Consider the following 23907-nt stretch of genomic DNA (forward strand, 5'->3'; position numbering starts at 1 on the left):
CCTTTGGACTTGTAGAGTGTTTGATGGACTACAATATTAGTTGAGGTGTACACAAACTGATTCGAACACCCTGATTACCAAAAAAAAAAAGAAAAAGAAAAAGAAAAAGTAAAAGTAAAACTTATGAAATACATGTATAATACTTCATTTTGACTAGGGTCTTGATAGGAATACGAGATAACATGTTCTTCAACTATAAAGTCTATTGCAAGCTTATCTCATGTTATCCTTTATAATAGTAATAATATTGTATAAATAAAATTGAGATCCCAATTCTTGTGACTGAATTAATTATATTTAATTTAATTGGAATACAAAATTGAGATCTCAGCATTGTTTATATAACATTGTTCCTATAATAGTGACGACTTAGGTTGATATTAATATAACTGAGTTATTTTTTTACTTAAATTGTCAAAAATTTCAAAATTATCCTATTTACTAGATTATTGATAATAAATTTGTATCAATAATTTAAGTTAAAAATGTATTTCTTAAACTTAAGTTAGTAAGATCTCATCCCATATAATGTATTGCTACGGTATTCAATTTTGTTAAGGAGACATTTGCTATCCACGTTTAGTTTTAATTTGTATTGACCATAAAGATAATGGTAATTATTCATTCCAGAATTTAAAAAATTGTTAAAAATGAGGGTTTGAGTACACGCTTTCCTTTGAAACGAAGTAGCTTTACATTCATGTTCTTATCGACTTTACGCGGTTACAGCCGCAAAAAATACTGGAATTCTGCAACTGGGAAGTCTGGAATCACTCAGATTTCAATTAAAAAAAACAATTACTTTATTTTAAATAATTAAAATAAATTCTATTTATTTATTTTTATTTTATTGACGGAATTTACCAGAGAATAAAGAAAGTCCTGAGTGGTCTTTTCCTCCCTCAAAAACAAAAATATCCAAAATATTTTATAATATGAAAACAAATGTCTGTACCAGATTCCACGTGTCCAGATCTGGAAGGATCTAGTTTTGGAACATGTTCGATGTTTAACGCTTACACGGTATATAAACTGCAACACTCAGTGGCCAACTCACTTCATTGCTTCAAATTAGCTATTACTGCATACTGAGCATTGCCTGGTGTGGCGCTTTTCGTTTTTCTCCTCTTAGAAGATAGCGTTCCGCTGTGAATGCGCTTCTGTTGAGTGATAATTTTTAGCTTTAAGTTTTCATTCAGTCTCTCACTCTCGCTCTTTAGAGCTCTCAACGAAGATTTTCGTATCGGCTTGTGAAATCTGGTGAGTTTTGGTGGAGAATTTGGTGAATTTTTTGAGTATTTCAGATTGTTGTTGTTGATGATATTTGTGGATGTTTGAGCAAGTCGAGGCGTTTCAGGTGGTGAATTGAATTTTGCTTCATTAAAATTAAGCAACGATTTGAGTTGCTTGCTTCACTAGGAAAATTTCGAGTTCTGGTTCGAGATCTTTATCATTTCTCGGTGATTGAACTCTCTAAACGGCCATGTGTGAACTAAAATTCGTTAAAAAACGTTGAAATTTCACGTTACTTTCCTCAGATCACGTAGATCCGCGATCGCTTCCACAGTTCAACTTTGATTTTGTTTCAAAAGTTTATTGTCTTTTTTCTACAGTCTCAATCGAGAAGACAGGCTTTGTTTTATATGCATCTTCAAAACTTATTTCATTTAGCTCTTTTTTTTTTTTTTTTTTTTTTTTTTTTTTTTTTGGGAATCCGAATTAATTTTGTATTCTGTTGGTTTCAATATACTCTCTGTTTCGGAAACTTTTACGTAAAAAAGTTGTGTGTGAAGATAGAGCCCACCAAAACCTTTGTGGTCCACCCACACTTTAATTCTATTTATTCTTTCCATCTAAAATTGTTATTATTTCATATTTCTGATTTTTCTTTAACTGATTTTTTTTCGCATCAGAGAAATACATGAATTCCATGTGAGCTAAATTGAAGATCTCGTGACTCCTATATTTTTCATAAAAATAACAGGAAAAGAAGGAAAAATGAAGACTAATTAAATTTAGCCGCCTAATTTTCAGATGTGAACAATAGTGAAACAACAAGCACGAGTTCAAAAAGAAAATAAATGAAAAACCCAAAATTGACCATTACGTAACTGTTAGCGTTTTTTGACTTGCGGTTGAATAAGTTAGTGAAGATTGGAGAAGATAATAAGAAAGAAGCGTTAGAGGTTAAAAACCGGTTGGATTTTCTGAAAAACCTTTTTCTTTCGTCAACTTGTAGGCTGGGAGTATTAATGTAACACAGCTGTAGTTCTTTTCTTTCTCACTTTCTATTGGCGGGTCGTCTCGTTTTTCCAAAGATTTGGTGAGTGTGAATGCTAAGGACTGCACCAGTGCAACAACTGAGGTGGCTCCCTCCTTCATGGAAGTCACGTGCGCATCACTCTGTTCAAGTCTCACGGTCACGGCTACGAATAAGCTTAATCAGAAATTATAAACCCTTAGGTTAATATCATTAGAACCTCCCTTGCCCAAAATTTTCACCCACCTTTTTTACTGCTACTGTTTCATGCGAATTTTACCTCTTTTCTTTTGGTATGCATTATGTTCATGTTTATTTCTGAAGTGGGTGTTTGTTGTATTGATTACTTAGATGGATTTTGTTTATTAACGAATTATGTTTGTTATTTCATTTGGCTTACGTTGATTTACATGATTTGAAGACAGTTATTAGGTGCTCAACAATGACGGTCACACCTAAGATCTCTATCAATGATGGGAACCTTGTGGTTCATGGCAAGACCGTCCTGACTGGAGTGCCAGACAACATTGTCTTGACTCCGGGATCTGGTGTTGGGCTGGTTGCTGGTGCTTTCATTGGTGCTACGGCTTCTGACAGCAAAAGTCTCCATGTTTTTCCCATGGGAGTTTTAGAGTAAGCACTTGAAACCCCAATTTCATAAGTTTGTTCTTCTGCAACTGTGAATTGCATATTTGCTTAGTAAAAGATTGCTTATTCGGTTAAATCCGAGTAAGTCTATACTTTGGGAAAAGATTCATATTATTGTGCTATTATCAACATGTAAACAATTACTGCTCTCAGAAAGTAAAGAAAATAGCTCGGAAAATATTTTTGAGCTGAGAGAAAGGTATCACACAGAGCTCACCCGTTAAAAATTTCTTAAATTCTCTTCTAACCTTTGGGACGGGAAATACCTGATTGCTGGATTGATGAATAGAGGTTGGAATCCAACTAAACTTCAGGACCATTCTCTTTGGTGTGAGTAATTCGATATAGGTTATATTTATTTATGTAACAGCACTGGTTCCGTTACATGTTTAAAACTGGTGCACATAATATATCAATATACCAGGTGCATCTTACCTAATTCTATTTTCAGCATAGATGATCACTTGAAATTAATTTGATGACCACTATTCTTCTCCCCTCTCAGTTCTGTTACCAATTCCTTTAGCTCAAGATATCATTTTTTTTTTTTTTGTTAAATTTTGATTAGTTGTGAGTTAATATGAAATAATTGTGTAGTTACTAAATTCAAATTGGGAGCATACTAATTTGTTTCCTGATGTGATGCATTGGTGCCTGCTCTTAGTATCTGTTCTATTACGTAATAGGCTAATGCAAACAAGCAAATTGAATATTTTAATTTGACTTGCTTAATTTACAATTATCATAATATTATACTTCAATTTTGTCACAGGGATCTCCGGTTCATGTGTTGTTTCCGATTTAAGTTATGGTGGATGACCCAGAGAATGGGAACCTGTGGGAAAGATGTACCTTTGGAGACTCAATTCATGCTTGTGGAGAGCAAGGATAACACTGAAGGTGATCAAGATGATGCCCCAACTATCTACACAGTCTTCCTCCCTCTGCTTGAGGGCCAGTTCCGTTCAGTTCTGCAAGGCAATGACAAGAACGAGATAGAGATTTGCCTCGAGAGTGGTGAGTAGATTATGGCATCCAAATGTACATGGTGTAGGCTATAAGCACCCTGCCTATCATATTATTATCATGCACCGTACCTTAGTTTATTCAATCCCATACATCAGCGTTCAGTCAGTCCCATTTCATCGGCCATTAATGTGGAAGACCAACCATCTGAAATTGTGGGATGTAGCTGTCATTGATGCGAACACACAATGATGCTGGAGAAACCAATCAATGACTTTTCCATCCAAATGACTCAAATAACTGGAGTTAATTGCATTAAAGGAAGAATATAGGTAGAAAGAGTCGAGTTCGAAAGAACCGATACGACTTGTTTTTTGGTTCTTTGGCTTTGCAGGAGATAATGCTGTTGAAACCAACCAAGGCCTTTACCTTGTCTACATGCATGCTGGGACAAATCCTTTTGAAGTCATCAGCCAGGCTGTGAAGTGAGTCCTTAACTTTTTCTGCCTTCTGTGCACTGTTCTAAATATTCCATGGATTTTCTAGTTCAGTTACCAGACAATTTAAGAATTGTGCTTTATTTTGGCAATATGTTGCACTTATTATAGTTTGGATCTTAGCAATGGTTGCTTAACAAGCATTTCTCCATGAAACAGGGCTGTGGAAAAATATATGCAGACTTTCCTTCATCGAGAGAAGAAGAAGGTTAGAAAGATAATTTCCAATTTATTTTTAACTTTTTAAGTGGTAGTTACTGTTCTTGGTTTGTAGTATCTGATACTGCCTGTGTTATGTAAACATGGGTTATGTAAACGAATCTGATGATATTTGTTTGTTCATTGTGTGTAGTTGCCTTCTTTTCTTGACTGGTTTGGCTGGTGCACATGGGATGCTTTCTACACTGATGTCACAGCAGAGGGTGTTGAGGAAGGCCTAAAGAGGTAATCTAGAAATGATACCTGGAAGTCATGTAGCTTTATTTTATATGAAACTGACTTATGGAAATATTGACTATAATTAAAGAACCACTGAATCCTGCACTGTTTTTACTGCAGTCTTTCAGCAGGAGGGACACCTCCAAGGTTTCTGATCATAGATGATGGTTGGCAACAGATTGAAAGTAAATCCAAAGAGGAAACTAATTGCGTTGTACAAGAAGGAGCACAGTAAGATCTCTTTCTCTCTGTCTTAAACAATTTATCTTTTAAAATTAATTTGGAGTCTGGATTTGGTGATTAAAGTTTGAAGGAAGTGCAATATCTAAAAGTCACCTAGTATTCTGTTGATCTCTATGACTGGACTGTAAATTCTTAGGTATCTATTTCCCAACTTGTACTAAAGCAGTGGAAGATTGATCCCTTCATGATATAATTCTTGCAGGTTTGCAAGTAGGCTTACAGGAATCAAAGAGAATGAAAAATTCCAAAAGAATGGCCAGAGCAATGAGCAGGTCCCGGGCCTGCAGCATGTTGTAAATGAAGCCAAGCAGCACCACGATGTGAAGTGAGTGGCCATTAATTGTTGAGAATTTTGCCTACATAAATAGAAATTGAATTTGATACTAATTCCATGTTGACAGTATTGGATTTCTAAAACTTATTTCTATAGACTAAAAGTAAATGAATATTTGAAATATACTTATTCTTCAAGTAGTTCAAGTTCAATTTCTACCCGTAACACTTGATTTACAATTCCTCACCAGTTAGTTTTCTGTTTCCTCCTGCTGTAGGTATGTTTATGTATGGCATGCTTTGGCTGGTTACTGGGGAGGAGTAAAGCCAGCTGCTGCTGGTATGGAAGACTATGACACTGCATTGGCATATCCTGTTCAATCTCCAGGTGTGATGGGCAACCAACCTGACATAGTTATGGACAGCCTTGCCGTCCATGGCTTGGGTTTGGTGCATCCCAAGAAGGTTTTCAACTTCTACAATGAGCTCCATGCCTACTTAGCTTCATGTGGAGTAGATGGAGTAAAAGTTGATGTGCAAAACATTATTGAGACCCTTGGTGCTGGCCATGGTGGCAGAGTTTCTCTCACCCGCAGCTATGTCCAGGCTTTGGAGGCCTCTATTGCTCGGAACTTTACTGAAAATGCATGCATTGCTTGCATGTGTCATAACACTGATGGAATCTATAGTGCCAAGCAGACAGCTGTGGTTAGAGCTTCTGATGACTTTTACCCTCGGGACCCTGCTTCCCACACCATCCACATTTCTTCTGTTGCATACAACACTCTTTTCCTTGGGGAATTTATGCAACCTGACTGGGATATGTTCCATGTAAGTAAAGTTGAACCAACTATACTAGCTGTTATTTCATAAAGCCTTCATTCTGCATAGTTTTAAGTAATGTTGGTAAGTTATGTCAGAGTGCATTTTGATTGACCATTTGTTTTCCATGTGGGATTTCTTATGAGTTCCTTGCTTGTGCTCTTATGTTATTGGACTATTGTATGTGAAATAACATTCTCATGCTTGCTACTTTGAGAGGTTATAAAGAAAAATAAAAAAAAATTACTGATGACGAAATTTATAATTTGCAGAGTTTACACCCAGCTGCTGACTATCATGGTGCAGCTCGCTCCATTGGTGGATGTGCAATTTATGTCAGGTATTGTCTTGCTAAACTTTTGATTGCTTCACACATTGTGGCTAATACAACCTATTAAGTAAAAATGTTCTCATGAGATTGTTATCCTTTTGTTATTATACAGTGACAAGCCAGGCAATCACAACTTTGACCTGTTGAAGAAGCTGGTACTTCCTGATGGATCAGTTCTTCGTGCCCAACTGCCTGGTAGGCCGACACGCGACTGTCTCTTTGTTGATCCAGCCAGAGATGGAACCAGGTTTGTTATATCTTTCCTTTTTAAGAATTGGTCACTCTTTTTTGTTTCTTTGAAAATGTGCAACTTTAAGAGCAAAACTCATAATAAATTGCATATTGCAGCTTACTGAAGGTATGGAACTTGAACAAATGCTCTGGTGTTGTTGGTGTGTTCAACTGCCAAGGTGCTGGTTGGTGCAAGATTGTGAAGAAAACTCGCATTCATGATGCATCTCCTGGTACCCTGACTGCATCGGTCTGTGCAACTGATGTTGAAAACATGGCTCAGATTGCTGGTGCAGATTGGAATGGGGAGGCTATTGTTTATGCCCATAGATCAGGTATTTTGGCTGTTCTGAATTTCCGCTTCTTTTAGCAAAAGTGAGTGGGAAACAGAAGTGACTATTGTTTGCAGAAGCCTATATCAAGTCTTTTTTATAAATATATGACTTTTTAAAAGTGAAAAAGAACATATACAGGATTAACATTAGTAAATTAACGTGTACTGTGATGCAGTCAAATTTAGTACACATTATTACATTAACACTTTGTATTGGACCATCCTATAAGAACTTTTTTTTTTTTTTTTCCTCGTATATCAGGGGAGGTTATACGGTTACCAAAAGGAGCTTCAATGCCTGTAACCCTTAAAGTTCTCGAGTATGAGCTGTTCCATTTCTGTCCGCTCAAGGTGAGAATATTTTCTTTCCTTTTTCCCTTTCAACTTGGTATGTAATTTCTACAATGGTTCACTGAGTGATACTCCCTATTGTGCAGGAAATCACTTCCAGCATTTCATTTGCATCAATAGGCCTGCTCGACATGTTCAACACAGGAGGTGCTGTGGAACAGGTTGAAATCCATATGGTTTCTGACAAGAAACCAGAGCTCTTCGACGGTGAAGTTTCCTCGGAGCTTACCACTTCTCTCAGCGATAACCGATCTCCAAGTGCCACAATAGCTCTCAAGGTCAGGGGATGTGGAAGATTCGGAGCATACTCTTCCCAGCAACCACTAAAATGCAAAGTGGGCGATGCTGAGACGGAGTTCATCTATGATTCTGCAACTGGATTGGTGACCCTGAATCTTCCATTACCTGAGGAAGAGATGTACAGATGGCCAGTAGAGATCCAAGTTTAATTTAGTTTCAGCATTATGATATTTGAATAACAACATGATATTAGTAGATGGTCACCATGTTTAGGGGCAAATGGGAAATGCTGGTGACATTTGTAATGCCAGGGGAGACCCCATTATATGGGGAAAGTATTATGCTATTGTTGTTGTTGTTTCTTTTGCTGTAATAAAAGTGCTTTTATCTTTCCATAACCAATTTTCTTGCTTCGCTTATTCCCTTTGACACAGTTGTATGAAAGCTTTAATCTGATTCGTAATCTAATGATTGAAGTTGTACGCAGGGAGGCAATTAGTAAAGTCTCCATATAACAAGTTACCGTCAATTTAAGATGTGAAAAGAGTCTAACATCCACTCATTTTGTGGGAACATGGCCGAAGCAAAATAAGTAATGTGTGGAATAGCTTTTGTAACGCCACTATGTTTCTTATGAGTAATGATATTTTGGCAAATAATTAAAGCAGGAGCTTGCTTGTACTGCTTGAAGCAGCAACTGCAGTAGTTTGTGTGGAGCAATCAGTTTGACATTTGAAGTTGTAAAAAGGGACAATATTTGGATCTTACATTCAAATCTTTGCTTTTTCTGGGATTTACTTGTATTAGTCAGAAATAGTAGAGATAACCCTACCGCCCCATTGGATAGGTCAAATAGTCAATGACTATTGTAAGATCCAGCAAATGCTATCTCAACTATAAAATATAAGAACACCCATGCCATAATAATAGCAGTGACTAGAAGGATGGCTTTGTCGTAATATTTTCTAAGAATAACAATATTCATCTTAAACATATATTTCATATTCTAGATAATATATCAGCATAGGAGTATCATTCAATCTTTCATCACTTATTTTTATGTCAATGTTACATGTAATGGCCAAATCACTTGAAATATAAAATTTACAAGTATTATTGATTTTATGATTGTTTGGTCACTGGCATTCACAATAATGGTTTAATATATGAGAACAAATTAATAGAATAAACAATAAATTGATTTGATGGGTAATATATTTAATTAATAAAACCATATACAATATTAAATGATAATAATAATAATAATAAACCTAAAATATTATTTGAGTCTGAAATGTGTCAAAATTTTCAATATATAAATATAGTCTTAATTTGTGGATTGAAATATTTGAATAGTGAGCTGCGGTGGGTTATTGTATTATTTGGAGTGATGAAATAATTCTTGTAGAACTCGAAAGCTGAGATGGTTGTGCCGTATGTAGAATTTCTTCTACAACTCCAAAGTATGAAATGGGTTGAGTTTAGACAAAAACAAAATATGAATTTTAAGAGGATTAATTATGTTATGCCAAAAATACACACTGATATCAGCACTATTAATCAGAGTTCAATAAGCACTTAAAGATAAGATGGTATTAACTGTTAAAAACCCAAACCACCTCTAAGAGATATTTTATATCAATCATATCTCATTTTAAGATAAGAATTAAGGAGTGGTTCCCACGTGTCAAGATAACTTGCAAAAATACTCATTACATTGACCTCAAAGGTGTATAAATAGACACATTTTTTTCGTTAAAAAGGGGTTAGCTAGGCACATAAGAGCTAGACAAACACTTGAGTTTTATTATTTTTTTCTCTGTAAACAAAGCATTTTTCCATTTTGTAAATCTTATAAGCAATATCAGAAAAAAAAAGTCAGAGAATAATAAAATAACAGTGGATGTATGATTCATTTTAAGCATCCAAACTACTATAAAAATCTCTATTGTCAATCTATTATTTATGTTTTTGCAAACATATATAATCTCAGCACCATAAACACTTTTCATGAATCATTCACGTGTAATTTCTAAGTCAGCTTAGTACTTTACAAGTGTGAGTCGTTGGTGTCAAAATCAAGCATCAACAGTTTGGCGCTAGAGGAAGGGCATGATTCACATAAGCTCTCCATGTTTTTCCAGCAAGCCTAAAATTTTCACGTTATCAGATGTGAAAATCTGAAGCCTGTTATAGATCAGAGCTCTTAGATCGCAGATCGCACGCATCAGAGCTCTCAGATCAGGTGGTCAAATCACAGATCGCACTCATCAGAGCTCTCAAATCGCGTTGTCAGATAGCAGATCGCATGCATCAGAGCTCTTGGATAGCGTGGTCAGATCGCACGCATCAAAGCTCTCGGATTGCGTGGCCCTATCAAAGATCGCATGCATTAGAGCTCTCAGATCGCGTGGCCAGATTGAAGATCGCATGCATCAGAGCTCTCGGATCGCGTGGCCAGATCAAAGATTGCATGCATCAAAGCTCTCAGATTGTGCGTTCAAGATCGTTGAGATCATGCGTTCATATCATTTAGATCGAGTGGCCAGATCGCACGCTCAAATCATTCAGATCGTACGTTCAAGATCGTTGAGATCACGCGTTCAGATCATTTAGATCGTGTGGCCAGATCGCAGATTGTACGCTAATATCATTCAGATCGCGTGTTCAAGATCGTTGAGATCACGCGTTCAGATCATTTAGATCGTGTGGCCAGATCGCAATTTCACGCTCAGATCATTCATATCGCGCGTTCAAGATCGCTGAGATCACGCGTTCAGATTATTTAGATCGTGCTTCTAAGCACCCAGATTGTGCTTTCGAGCGCTTAGATCTTTGATCTTGAGTGCTCAGATTAAGCTTCGCGTTTTCTAATGGAACTTCTTCTATTCTCAAATCAAGCTTCGCACTTTCTGATCGAACTCCTTGTATTCTCAGATCAAGCTTCGTGCTTTCTGATTGAAATTCTTCTGTTCTCAGATCAAGCTTCGCACTTTCTGATCGAACTCCTTGTGTTCTCAGATCAAGCTTTGCGCTTTCTGATCGAACTTCTTCTGTTCTCAAATTAAGCTTCGCGCTTTTTGATCAAACTTCTTGCTTTCTCAGATTAAGCTTTGTGCTTTCTGATCGTGCTTTTTCTGTTCTCAAATCAAGCTTCGCGCTTTTTGATCGAACTTCTTCTGTTCTCAGATCAAGCTTCGTGCTTTCTGATCGAACTCCCTCTGTTCTCAGATCAAGCTTCATGCTTTCTGATCGAACCCCTTCTGTTTTGAGATCAAGCTTCGTGCTTTCTGATCGAACCTCTTCTGTTCTCAGATCAAGCTTCGCGTTTTCTGATCCAACTCCTTGTGTTTCAGATCAAGCTTTGCATTTTCTGATCGAACTCCTTGTGTTCTCAGATCAAGCTTTATGCTTTCTGATTGAACTCCTCATGCTCTCAGATCGCAAAGAGCTCTCGAGTTCTCAGATCAAAGCTCTTTTTGCTCTCTAATCGAGCTCCTTATGCTCTCTGTCTGAGCTCATAACCATGCTCATTTGCTTGAGATCGCACGCTGTGGATCGTTCATATCGCACGCCTCAAGCTCTTAAGTCGAGCCCCTATCAAATCACGATCAGCTCCTAGCTCTCAAATCGTGATCAACTCTTGGCTTTGAGATTGCGAACAACCTCAAGTCATGTTCTTAGCTCTTAGATCACGATCAGTTCTCAGTCTTAGATCGTGACCAACTGTTAATGCTAGAAAAAAAGCGTAGAAAACTTAAACAGCCCCAAAACATGTCAAAACGGTGGATTTTAGCCCCGGAAATGCCCCCTACTAAGTTCCCCTATTACCATGACATAGATCTCAGAACGAGTTTTCCGTGGATATCTTACGAGCTCCAAAACTCCTCCCAGATAAAAAGTTATAGTTGTTTTAAGTTGGCTTGTCCGTTTAAGGCCTCTAAGCTGTGCGTTTGGGCTTTTGGCGTCAACTCTCTTCGGGAATTCATCTATTGGACATTTTATGTCAATTCTCAGATTGTGCTCAGCTTTGGATTGCTCCAAACACTCATATTGCAGTCCTAGCTCTTAGCACCTGATTACGCCAGGCATAGTTTGAGCTCTTCAGTTCAAGACTGCAACCTATAGTGCGCAACCTTTTAGATCTAAGACATGAGTTTTTGAAGCGTAATTACGCACTCCAAAAACTGGGGGCAGGGGTTCTATTGTGCCAAAAATACACACTGATGTCAGCACCATCAATAAGAGTTCAACAAGCACTTAAAGATAATGTGGTATTAGCTGTAAAAAACTCAAACCACCTCCAAGAGATATTTTATATCAATCATATCCCATTTTAAAATAAAGATTAAGGAGTGGTCATTACGTGTCAAGACAACTTGCAAAAGCACTCATTACATTGACTTCAAATGTGTATAAATGGGCACATTTCTTCGTGAAAAAGGGGTTGGCTAGGCACATGAGAGTTAGACAAACATTTGAGCTTTATTTTTNGTTCAGATCATTTAGATCGTGTGGCCAGATCGCAATTGCACGCTCAGATCATTCATATCGTGCGTTCAAGATCGCTGAGATCACGCGTTCATATTATTTAGATCGTGCTTCTAAGCACCTAGATCGCGCTTTCGAGCGCTTAGATCTCTGATCTTGAGTTCTCAGATTAAGCTTCGCGCTTTCTGATGGAACTTCTATTCTCAAATCAAGCTTCGCACTTTCTGATCGAAATCTTTGTGTTCTCAGATCAAGCTTCGTGCTTTCTGATTGAAATTCTTCTGTTCTCAGATCAAGCTTCGCACTTCCTGATCGAACTCCTTGTGTTCTCAGATCAAGCTTCGCGCTTTCTGATCGAACTTCTTCTGTTCTCAAATTAAGCTTCGCGCTTTCTGATCAAACTTCTTGTGTTCTCAGATTAAGCTTTGTGCTTTCTGATCGTGCTTTTTCTATTCTCAAATCAAGCTTTGCGCTTTTTGATCGAACTTCTTCTGTTCTCAGATCAAGCTTCGTGCTTTTTGATCGGACTCCTTCTGTTCTCAGATCAAGCTTCGTGCTTTCTGATCAAACTCCTTCTGTTCTCAGATCAAGCTTCGTGCTTTCTGATCGAACCCCTTCTGTTCTCAGATCAAGCTTCGTGCTTTCTGATCAAACCCCTTCTATTCTCAGATCAAGCTTCGTGCTTTCTGATCGAACTCCTTGTGTTTCAGATCAAGCTTTGCGTTTTCTGATCGAACTTCTTGTGTTCTCAGATCAAGCTTTATGCTTTCTGATCGAACTCCTCATGCTCTCAGATCGCAAAGAGCTCTCGAGTTCTCAGATCAAAGCTCTTTTTGCTCTCTAATCGAGCTCCTTATGCTCTCTGTCTGAGCTCATAAGCTTGCTCATTTGCTTGAGATCGCACGCTGTGGATCGTTCATATCGCACGCCTCAAGCTCTCAAGTCGAGCCCCTATCAAATCACGATCAGCTCTTAGCTCTCAAATCGTGATCAACTCTTAGCTCTGAGATTGCGAACAACCTCAAGTCATGTTCTTAGCTCTTAGATCACGATCAGTTCTCAGTTCTTAGATCGTGACCAACTGTCAACGCTAGAAAAAACGCGTAGAAACTTAAACAGCCCCAAAACATGCCAAAACGGTGGATTTTAGCCTCGGAAATGCCCCCTACTAAGTTGCCCTATTACCATGACATAGATCTCAGAACGAGTTTTCCGTGGATATCTTACGAGCTCCAAAACTCCTCCCAGATAAAAAGTTATGGTTGTTTTAAGTTGGCTTGTCCGTTTAAGGCCTCTAAGCCATGCGTTTGGGCTTTTGGCATCAACTCTCTTCGAGAATTCATCTATTGGACATTTTATGTCAATTCTCAGATTGCTCTCAGCTTTGGATTACTCCAAACACTCATATTGCAGTCCTAGCTCTCAGCGCCTGATCACGCCAGACATAGTTTGAGCTCTTCAGTTCAAGACTGCAACCTATAGTGCGCAACCATTTAGATCTAAGACATGAGTTTTTGAAGCGTAATTACGCACTCCAAAAACTGGGGGGTGGTTCTATTGTGCCAAAAATACACACTGATGTCAGCATCATCAATAAGAGTTCAACAAGCACTTAAAGATAATGTGGTATTAGCTGTAAAAAACCCAAACCACCTCCAAGAGATATTTTATATCAATCATATCCTATTTTAAAATAAAGATTAAGGAGTGGTCATCACGTGTCAAGACAACTTGCAAAAGCACTCATTACATTGACTTCAAATGTGTATAAATGGGCACATTTCTTCGTGAAAAAGGGGTTGGCTAGGCACATGAGAGTTAGACAAACATTTGAGCTTTATTATTTTTTTTCTGTAAACAAAATATTTCTCTATTTTTGTACGCCTTATAGGTAATATCATAAAAAAAGTTAGAAAATAATAAAATAACAATGGATGTAGGATTCGCTTTAAGTATCTGAACCACTATAAAAATCTCTCTTGTCAATTTATTATTTATGTTTCTGCAAACATATATAATCTCAACACCATAAACACTTCTCATGAATCATTTACGTGTAATTTCTAAGTCAGCTTAACACTTTGTATGTGCGAGTTGTTGGTGTCAAAATCACACATCAACAAATTCTAAAGATGTTTCTTGACTTTAGTTTAGTTATTTTCAAATCTATATATTGACATCAAGTTTAGAAGAAGAGACGAAGATGAAATGTTACATGGTAATGGAGTTCAACCATGTTAGTGAACTCTATATAAGTACAATATATTCAAGGATTCGTTGAATTTAATTATATATTTTCATTTGTGGAATATATATATATATATATATATATATATATAATCTCCTCTACCAAATATACCCTAATACTTATTATTAAATAACAATTATAACTGAACAAATTAACCAGTATTTATATGTAATTCTCATAAAATGAATGCCGATTGAAAGTTTGATTTATGTCAATACAAATTGATTAAGATAGATGGTAGTGATCATTTTACGGTTTCTTATCTCAGTCAAGCTTCCAATTAAATCCAAACTTAAAATAAAAGCAGCCTTTTGTAATCTTCCTTCTGTTTTGTTAAGTCATTCGTCATACCATCATTTTCTAGTACTGTTAGATACGTTTTCCCATTAGAATCATGCTGCCATCGAGCTCACCAATCAGGATATGTTATATGGAAAAGTCCAGGGTTTATAATTTCCAATTAATTGTCTACTCATGTACTATATATCTCATAATAAATTCCAAGCTTAATTAATAAAAAAAATTGATTGATTATGTTATATTACCATACATTTTACAATTAATTAGATGATCACACATATTCTGTAATTAACGGAATGTCTATATATATATATATATAGGCTATCAAAGATTTTATTTATTTATTTAATCTTCTCCAAATTTTACATTTCATTGTAATATCATTATGTTAAATTTCAAAATACAAAATAGGCTATGATTGTTGAGTTAGATGATATATATATATATAACTCCAAGTATCAATATAAATATATAGTTTCAAACTTTCAACTGGTAAAACATATTTTCAAATGATAGATATGAATATAATGTAATGTAGAAATTCTCTAACCATACGTATATGAGAACCCAATTGTATAAACAAGATTTTAATAAAATTAAAATAGTGTAATGATGGCAGCCTATATAAACATGCCACGTGGAGAGGAATAAGTGATAGTTATTTGTTAAAAATAATTGATTACAAGAGCAAATAGTCATATATTTAATGATGGCATAGTTGAATTCAATAGAAATTAGAAGACAAAGTATCGGCTTCTTCAAAGCCTCATCCTCTACTCCAAAAACTTATTACGGCAACTAATTTTGCGTAGATGTATTGCTACTACCTTTAATTTCAACCCCATCGACTTACCCAAATCCACACGCTTTTCTACGCGTACATTACGACTATCTAGACCAATATATTTCATTAAAATTGTAATGTAGATGAAATAAATTATGTATGTGAATCAGTGTGACATGCATCAATGATTGAGATGAAAAATGTTAGGTTTGAGATTAATTATTATGATGATTACAAAATGACATGAATAATTTGTAATTTTATGGTATGGATTGTGAGAAAGTTCATAAAAACATTCCGTGTCCGTGAACCATACCTTCGTGTGATGTCAGGATTGTATGCACATGGGTTATTAAATTCATATATAAATATATATATGAACCGGTCTTATCTTACGTGATCTAATTCCCAATATAAAAAATTATCATCATCTAGAACCATCATTTGGAGAAGAAACATTCACTTTTTTTTATTCATTTTTCAAATCAAACCTACTATATGCTTTCTCAGCCACCATTAATTACATGAAATTTGTTAATTGTCCCTTCAAATTTTTAATATTTTTATCAACTTAATAATATGCTTTAGTGTGTTAAGATTTTCAATTGTTTTAAACTGCATATGATATTTGATTTAGTTAGGAAATAATTAACACTAGAACTCCAACTATTGAACTCGCTTGCCAATGTATTTCTCTTCTATTAGTTAAATCATTTTTTCCAAGCTTCATGTTATTCGAATTGGCTTCATTTTAATTACCTGTAAATGGTAAAATGGTTCGATAGGAATTTTTGGTTGTATTATTCAATCTTAAGTTCGAGTTATTCATCGATTACTAATAGCGGTAACCACTTGAGTTCTTATCGGATTGGTAGTTTCAGGATCTCGAATGATTAATTAAGGAGCGCGTAAGTTGGTCTGGATAACCTTGGTCATTAAAAAAAAAAAAAAAGAATTGGCTTAATTTTTTTATTTTTGGAAGGCGTATCCAAAAATATTAATAACAAAATAAAAAAAAAAAAAAAAAAAAGAATTGGCTTAATTTTTTTATTTTTGGAAGGCGTATCCAAAAATATTAATAACAAAATAAAGATATCATTTTTATTTGGAGGTGACTTGATTTGTAATGATGTGCCTTTACTTGCCGATTTCGCAAACCTGGAAGTTTGTTTTCACTATATATCTTTTTATCTTTTTCCTTCTTTCAGAAAACGATCGAATTCATGAATACGAAATAAATCATAATATATATAAAAGCATATGAAAGCTCTACGATATATATATAAAAATTTAAATTTATAAAGTATATGTCTTTTTACCAGATCTCTAAATTTCAACAAGCGTGTATGGAGCAAAATTGTGAGAGAGATCCTTTCGTCTGAATCTCTCGTTTCTTAAGCCATACCCTCTAGAGTCATGTACACTGACACCTAAACAAAACTCTTTGTCTCAATTTACAAGCCTTTCCTTCTCTATAAATAGCCCATATTCATCATCTCTTTCTCTTCACTTCCATGCCAAGCTAACTATCTTTATCTTTTTTATTCCTCTCTTTGTTTACTTGAAAGAAAGAAGATTATAATAATAATGGCTCTACTGCTACATCCACATCCCTTCTTCACGTTTTCTATTATCTTCCTCTCTTTCATTTCAAGCTATTTCTGTTTCTCTGTTAAGGACCCACCTTATAATTATTACCATCAAGAAGCTTATGGTTATGGACATTATTCTCAAGCCTATCCTTCATACTTCACCACCATTGAAGATGCAAAGTTTAAGGAGTACTTGATCAAGCTCATGAGAAACGAAATCTTGGTCTCCAAAAATGTCGGTACAATTTCCTCGGCTAAAACTACTGTTAACGTTGATGATTTTGGAGCTAAAGGCGACCGATCAACTGATGACACTGAGGTATATATCAATTTATATAGAATAAAGAGAAGAATGTTTGGTTTAAAATTTATTTGATATGTCTTTTCAATGAATAAACATTCATCTTTTGAGTATTGATTAGTTTTATATTTATATTTTTTTTAGCTACCAAATGATAAGACTAATAGCTTTCATGCATGCATTTTTAAAATGTACATAGCCAACATGTCGTAATTTTTTTTTATTTATTTTTTTTTGCATGAGATATTTCAGGCATTTAAAAAGGCGTGGCAAGAAGCTTGTTCACAAAAAGGAGCTGTTCTTGTGGTGCCCGAGGATAAAACGTATCGGCTTAAGCCAATTACATTTTCGGGTCCTTGCAAACCAAATCTAACAGTTCAGGTGAGGTTGCATATATTTATATTAAAGAACATTTCGAGGTTTCAGGACTTGTATAAGGGACAAAATTAACTGAATAATCTATCACTATCTGCAGATACATGGAACATTAGAAGCATCGGATGATCAATCAGACTACAAGAAAGATGGGAGGCATTGGCTTCTGTTTGATAATGTTCAGAATTTGTTAGTGGAAGGTGGTGGAACTATAAATGGCAATGGGAGGATTTGGTGGCAAAACTCCTGCAAAATCGACAAATCCCTTGTAAGTCACTCTTTAATTATCAACTCGAAATTTCTCATAAACTTGATTAATTGATTGCTTTATTCTAGGTTTATTAATTTTTCTTTTTCTTTTTCTTTTTCTTCTTTTCATGACCATTTTGCAGCCTTGTAAAGATGCACCAACGGTATGTATATATGTTTACATAAAACAATAGATTACCTAGTGAATTATTTGGAATTAACTAAACATGTAATTGTTTGACTTAACTATATATGTCTTGGCAGGCCCTGACTTTCTATAGAAGCAAAAATTTGATGGTGAAGAATCTGAATATCAAAGATTCGCAGCAAATTCATGTTTCTTTTAAAAAGACAACAAATGTTATAGCTTCTAATCTCATGATAACGGCACCAAGGAACAGCCCCAACACCGATGGAATTCATATTACTGCTACCCAGAACATAAGAATAACAAGCTCTACAATAAGAACAGGTATACACTACTCATACAAATTAAATATTAATGTCTCCAAATAAATAAATTGTAATATATTTATTTGAATTTGATTAATCTTAATTTTATTTTTCAAGGTGATGATTGTATTTCAATCGTAAGCGGTTCCCAAAATGTGCAAGCTGAAGACATAACTTGCGGACCAGGTCATGGAATTAGGTACTTTTATTAAACTTTGGAAATTTCTGTATTAGTTTTATTTTGTCTTGTAAATTTATTCATTTTTATGGTGAGTTCAGTATTGGAAGCCTGGGAGACAACAATTCAGAAGATTATGTTTCAGGAGTAACAGTGAATGGAGCTAAACTTTCTGGAACAACAAATGGGGTTAGGATCAAGACGTGGCAGGTAAAATAATGCATGAAAATACATTTATATAAATACTAGTCATGCACGTATATATAACCATTCATACTTTATATACATAATGCAGGGAGGGTCAGGGAGTGCAAGCAACATCAAATTTCAAAACATTTACATGTTTAATGTTTCCAATCCCATAATAATCGATCAAAATTATTGCGACCGAGATGAACCGTGCAAAGAACAGGTACAAATATTTTCGGAAATGAGTTATAAAATTGATAATATTATATGAATGATTGATTTTATTATTATTATTTTCTCAGAATTCAGCAGTGCAAGTGAAAAATGTTGTGTACAAAAACATAAAAGGAACAAGTGCTACGGATGTGGCAGTGAAATTTGATTGCAGTAAGAGTCATCCATGTCAAGCGATTGTGCTGCAAAACATAAACCTACAAGAGGAAGGAGATCATACTGCACAAGCCGTATGCAACAATGTTGATTTGGATGAAATTGGATTTGTTTCACCACGCTGCCCATGGGAATGATTAGGAGATAATTAATGGAGTTCAAGTGGGTCAATGAAGCTGTGGACAGCAGTTGAATCAAATTGAGGTAAGACAATAATCAACTAATTACGTTTCAATAATTTATAGTATCTAGTGAATTCGGAGAATATATGAAAGTTTGTCGTAATGTATATCAAGTCTTTAATTTAATAATCACCATACTATTTCCTTTAATTAACTTATTTCAGGTTTCACTGGTGATATATGTCAGCTTGCAGAAGGATTGATGGAGCACTTTGGACTGCATTATTAGGATATTTAATTAATTAGTGTATATATTATATTACACCCGAATAATTCGATGTTGTTTAATTTATTCCAATTATGAATAATGTTGGCAATAGTTTGGTGTGTCATTGTAAATAGTTTCATGAATAAAAGAAAAATAAATAAAAATATTTAAATTTGTTAATGCTGCATGGGGAAGTGATTGTTTAGTTTAATTTCTGGTTTGAATTGGTATCCTATATTAATTTTAATTAAAGTTAATCACAATTTTGTTATTGAATTAATAGCATCCTTTACATAAGTATTCATTTTGTGCGTACAAAACTGCAAGCTCCAAGCTGTTGAATGGATTTTAACCAATATAATCCTCAACTGTTTGATTGCCTACCCACTACAGCATTGATTTTGTTGAAATTTTTAAGTGAAGTTAAAATTCATTTTGGCAAGCGAAAGTCCATGCCTTTTATCTCAACTTCAACTTCGAGTAAAAACAAAAACTCCATAATTGTATTTGAAGGCATTGTCCATTCTTGTTAGCATAATGCCAAATTTCCAATTAATTTAGCAACCCGATTTTAAAAGTTAATTATTTTAGATTTCTCTTACTGTACAAGCGTGAATTGAAGTCGACCCAACTCTAAGATTATAGGGAGTGATAAATTTGTAACAATTGCTAGGTAATGTTTGTCAATTGGAGTTTTCAAAACAGGAGATAACTTACAATTCACTCATGCAATGAGTGGAGTTAGTTGAGTTCCACCAATTCTTAGCTGGTCAAGTGGTCGAATAGAGATTTTAGATGTATCACTTAATAAGTTTTGAGTTCGATTCTTCTCGCTTTCATATTATTCAGGAGGTCTTGAGTTTGATTCCCCTTGGTTGCTAAAAGGAATGACCACTGGAAGATTATTCAATCCTTAACTTCAGGGTTGCCAACAATGAAGAAGAGAGGTCTAGCAAGACAATATGGACCGCTGGTAAAAGGTTCTCACGGTTGGTGACTCGAAATCCCAATCAAAGACAAGTTCAACCAAGGCAAGGATCTGAAAGAGAATATTCACTTTGGGCTGGGTTGTGGTTTAGGTGTTGTAAATGTGTTTTAGATTTTATATATATTTGTATATTTAATAGATTATTTTGTTGAAATGATTTAGATTTAGATTTAGGAATTTGTTACAATAAAATAAATTATAGTTATAGATAAATTATTTATTATTATATTAATGTTTTGGTTTATTTTTGAAAAGTAAAAAATGCTCGTGCTCTATTAATTTTACACCAATGTTTTGGAGGGCGATTTCGAAACTAAAAAATCAAGGGCTTGTTTGATACATTATTTGAAATATGATATTCTAAAAAATTAATCTGAATAAGATTAAATCAAATAGGATGAGATTCTAAGAATGTGTTTGGTATTTTTTTGAAAATATTTAGATTATTTTTTAATCTCCTACATTTGTTAATTTAGCTAAACAACACTCCCAATAAAAGTTTATAAATTAACAAAAACACCTCCACCCACCCAACCGATTGTTGACAGCCAGTTACCACAATTGGATGGATGCCGATAGTCGCCGGAATGGCTCACGATCAGTTGGATCTGGTCGATCGTGCGCTAATCTCTATCCACCGTGTATCTGGCCTGAAACAGCTAGATCTACGGCCAAAATCTAGCTGTCAATGACAACTAAGATATGGCCATCGTTAATGGCCAGATCTTTGGCCATAGATTTGGCTGGAAATAGCCAGATCGATGCATGATCAGCCAGATCCAACCGATCATGCGTCGTTCTAGTGGTGGCAGTCGCGGTGGTTGCTGGCGATTGACAATGACTTAGGTGGGTGAGAGTGTTTTTGTTAATTTAAAAACTTTTATTGTGAAAGATGATTGTTAAATGTTTTAAGTTGAATATTATAGGATTGAATTTTGAATTAAATTCTATCAATATTAAAACAAACACATATTTTACTGTTTACTTTAAGTAGGATAATAGAATAGAGTTTTAAAAAGTTAAACAAATAGGAGAAATGTCTTTGACAATAGACCAAAATTACACACATTATAACGTTTGACCCTAAAATGTCAATATATAACAGTTGAAGAGGCATGGATGCAAACTTGTTCATCACTTCAGGATTTTTGGAATAATAATTAATAAAGCAAATCCTAACTCAATCTTATTAGTATTTTAGTCATATTAAGGTATGTTTGGTTGACAACATTGGACTGCATCAAAGGGTGGGATTGCATTATTTTAAAGTTGCCCCATGTTTGGTGTGATTTTAGGTAACTTAGGATTGAACTAAAATTTCTAAAACTCTTCACTATTTCTTAAAATTAAATCCTCACCCTCCAGGTCCACTTTGTGCAAGACATGAACATTAAAAAAATGTTAAAATAATATATATTTTTTTAAAATAATTTGAAAAGAATGAAAAGTGGTCAACGAGGTCATCAAATAGCAGCGGCTTGCAATGTTCAACCAGCAACGAGTTCGATAACATCATCAACATTCGACACCATTGAATAGATCGCTTGACAATCTATTCAATAGTGTAAACAGTGGAGCCACAAGCAATGGCATTTCATGGAAAAAGATTCATTGAAACATTATTTGTGGAACAACGCTGCTGATTCCTCCGTTGTTTACACCGTAGAATAGATCGCTTGGTCCTGCAATATATAGGAATAAAAAATTGCTTTGAAGAATTGAAATACAAACCCACTAATTACATTGTGTTATCATATAGTCTTGCATCAACGTGTATGTCATCATTTAAATATGTTTTAACATATAATTACTTGTACATGGTGTTGTGTGTGGTTTTTCCGCCAAGCTTGGGTCGACATGAGGATATAGCTTGACCCAGAATGACCTCGATGACTATGATTGATCGACCCAACATAGCCATAGCTCGACCAAGCACAAGCTGGTCGCGAAGAACCCGAATGATCATTCAATCCATTCCCAGATAACTTCAAATCTCAGATATCATGGGGCCGATCAGATTAACAGCAATCTTTGCTTAATCTTAGCACCTAATCGCGAGAATATTAGAGTTGTAGTCCCAATCAATTGTAATCCCCTTATTTTTGCTCTTTCCTTTATGTAAATCTTATATATATATCCCCTAAAACGATGAGGAAAAGGATACCAAATTCTAGTTTAGAAGTTATATTGTAAGCTTTCATGGCAAATAAGCACAATACAGTGGACGTAGGCTGTTAATCTTTGCCGAACCACTTTAAAAGTCCTTCTTGCCATTTATTTTCTAGCATTTTCGCTTACTCATAGCTGATTACCCATAATCACGTACACATTTGTTCCGATCTCGATAAGGTTGACCAGATCTCGCTGGTTGGTGCAGTTTCTGTATCAACATTTTGGTGCTAGAAGGAGGGCCTCTACCAATATTTTAAAGATCCTAGCAAACGTTCATCGCGATTTACGCATCCTGGGACAAAAATGGTGTTCACCAAATCAAAAACTGCCACCGAAAATCACGAAAACATGGAAGCTGCCCACCAGGAGGTGCAATAGGAGAACGCTGGGCACCGACCACCGGTGCCACCGGCCCAATACGTCGTGAACAATCAGGGGACAGGGACATCAAATCCCGAGAACGGCCAGCTAATGGAGATGATCAGAACAATGGTTGCACAAGTGGTGCAACAGAATATGGCTGAGTTAATGAACCAACAGCCAGTCGCCCAAAATCCCGACCAACAGTGCTTCACAAACATTACCCCAACAGGTATAAACTCTGCAGGTTGACAATCTGTTTCGTCATCGCCAGGGGGTGACCAACAGCACCAACCCTGCAGGCAACCCTCACGCACAAGTGAGAGTCTTACGGGCAAACAAACCTCGGATGGTGGCCAGGGAAACAACCAATGAGAGAAAATGAAGGCGACGGATATCACCGAGAAGCTCGGCGGTATCCCAGAATCAACATACCAGTTTTAACCCATACCTAAGACAAGATCGCCCTTCGTAGGCTCGCGAAGCGAGCCATGTGCGTCATTTTGCCAATGACCAATGTTTCGGTCATGACCGACGTCGCGAGCAACACACTAACGAGCTTGATAACACCTACCAACCTAGCCATCATGGCTTAACCTCATGTGACCACGCACGCCTCGGAGGGGCTTCGCAAGCAATAGACTTGGGAACCTACTTGCTCGAGGTACAGCTCAAAAAGGCCAACTAAGGGAACCTAAATGAAGACCTAGATCGCATGCAAAAGATACTGAATGACCTAAAAGCTCGCCAGAATAACCTGGCAGAGGAAATAATAAATTCCCCCTTTACGGAGGAAGTTCGCCAGGCCTCACT

At 35.8% G+C, this 23907-nt stretch overlaps 2 protein-coding genes across 3 annotated transcripts; both read left to right on the forward strand.

The window, feature by feature from the left end:
• The first annotated feature begins 1046 nt into the window (after positions 1-1046).
• Positions 1047-8036, forward strand: LOC116129349 (probable galactinol--sucrose galactosyltransferase 2). 2 transcript variants are annotated; one of them, XM_031415092.1, is made up of 14 exons: positions 1047-1260; positions 2682-2893; positions 3681-3925; positions 4269-4359; positions 4531-4579; positions 4724-4815; positions 4930-5040; positions 5255-5377; positions 5604-6156; positions 6420-6487; positions 6591-6725; positions 6827-7044; positions 7306-7394; positions 7481-8036. In XM_031415092.1, exons 2-14 carry the CDS (start codon positions 2703-2705, stop codon positions 7841-7843), a joined length of 2328 nt encoding a protein of 775 aa, XP_031270952.1. In that variant the 5' UTR covers positions 1047-1260; positions 2682-2702; the 3' UTR covers positions 7844-8036. The 2 variants fall into 2 exon arrangements, with proteins under 2 accessions (XP_031270952.1, XP_031270953.1); XM_031415093.1 differs by having other exon boundaries at positions 2686-2893.
• Positions 8037-16983: 8947 nt separating this feature from the next.
• Positions 16984-19321, forward strand: LOC116129378 (polygalacturonase-like). The gene is made up of 9 exons (XM_031415126.1): positions 16984-17368; positions 17603-17731; positions 17826-17993; positions 18118-18138; positions 18239-18446; positions 18545-18626; positions 18707-18815; positions 18901-19017; positions 19097-19321. The coding sequence occupies exons 1-9, from the start codon at positions 17045-17047 to the stop codon at positions 19319-19321; spliced, it is 1383 nt and encodes a 460-aa protein (XP_031270986.1). The 5' UTR covers positions 16984-17044.
• The last annotated feature ends 4586 nt before the right edge of the window (positions 19322-23907 follow it).

Source organism: Pistacia vera, unplaced genomic scaffold (genome assembly GCF_008641045.1).
Source record: "Pistacia vera cultivar Batoury unplaced genomic scaffold, PisVer_v2 Contig211, whole genome shotgun sequence".
NCBI lineage: Eukaryota > Viridiplantae > Streptophyta > Magnoliopsida > Sapindales > Anacardiaceae > Pistacia > Pistacia vera.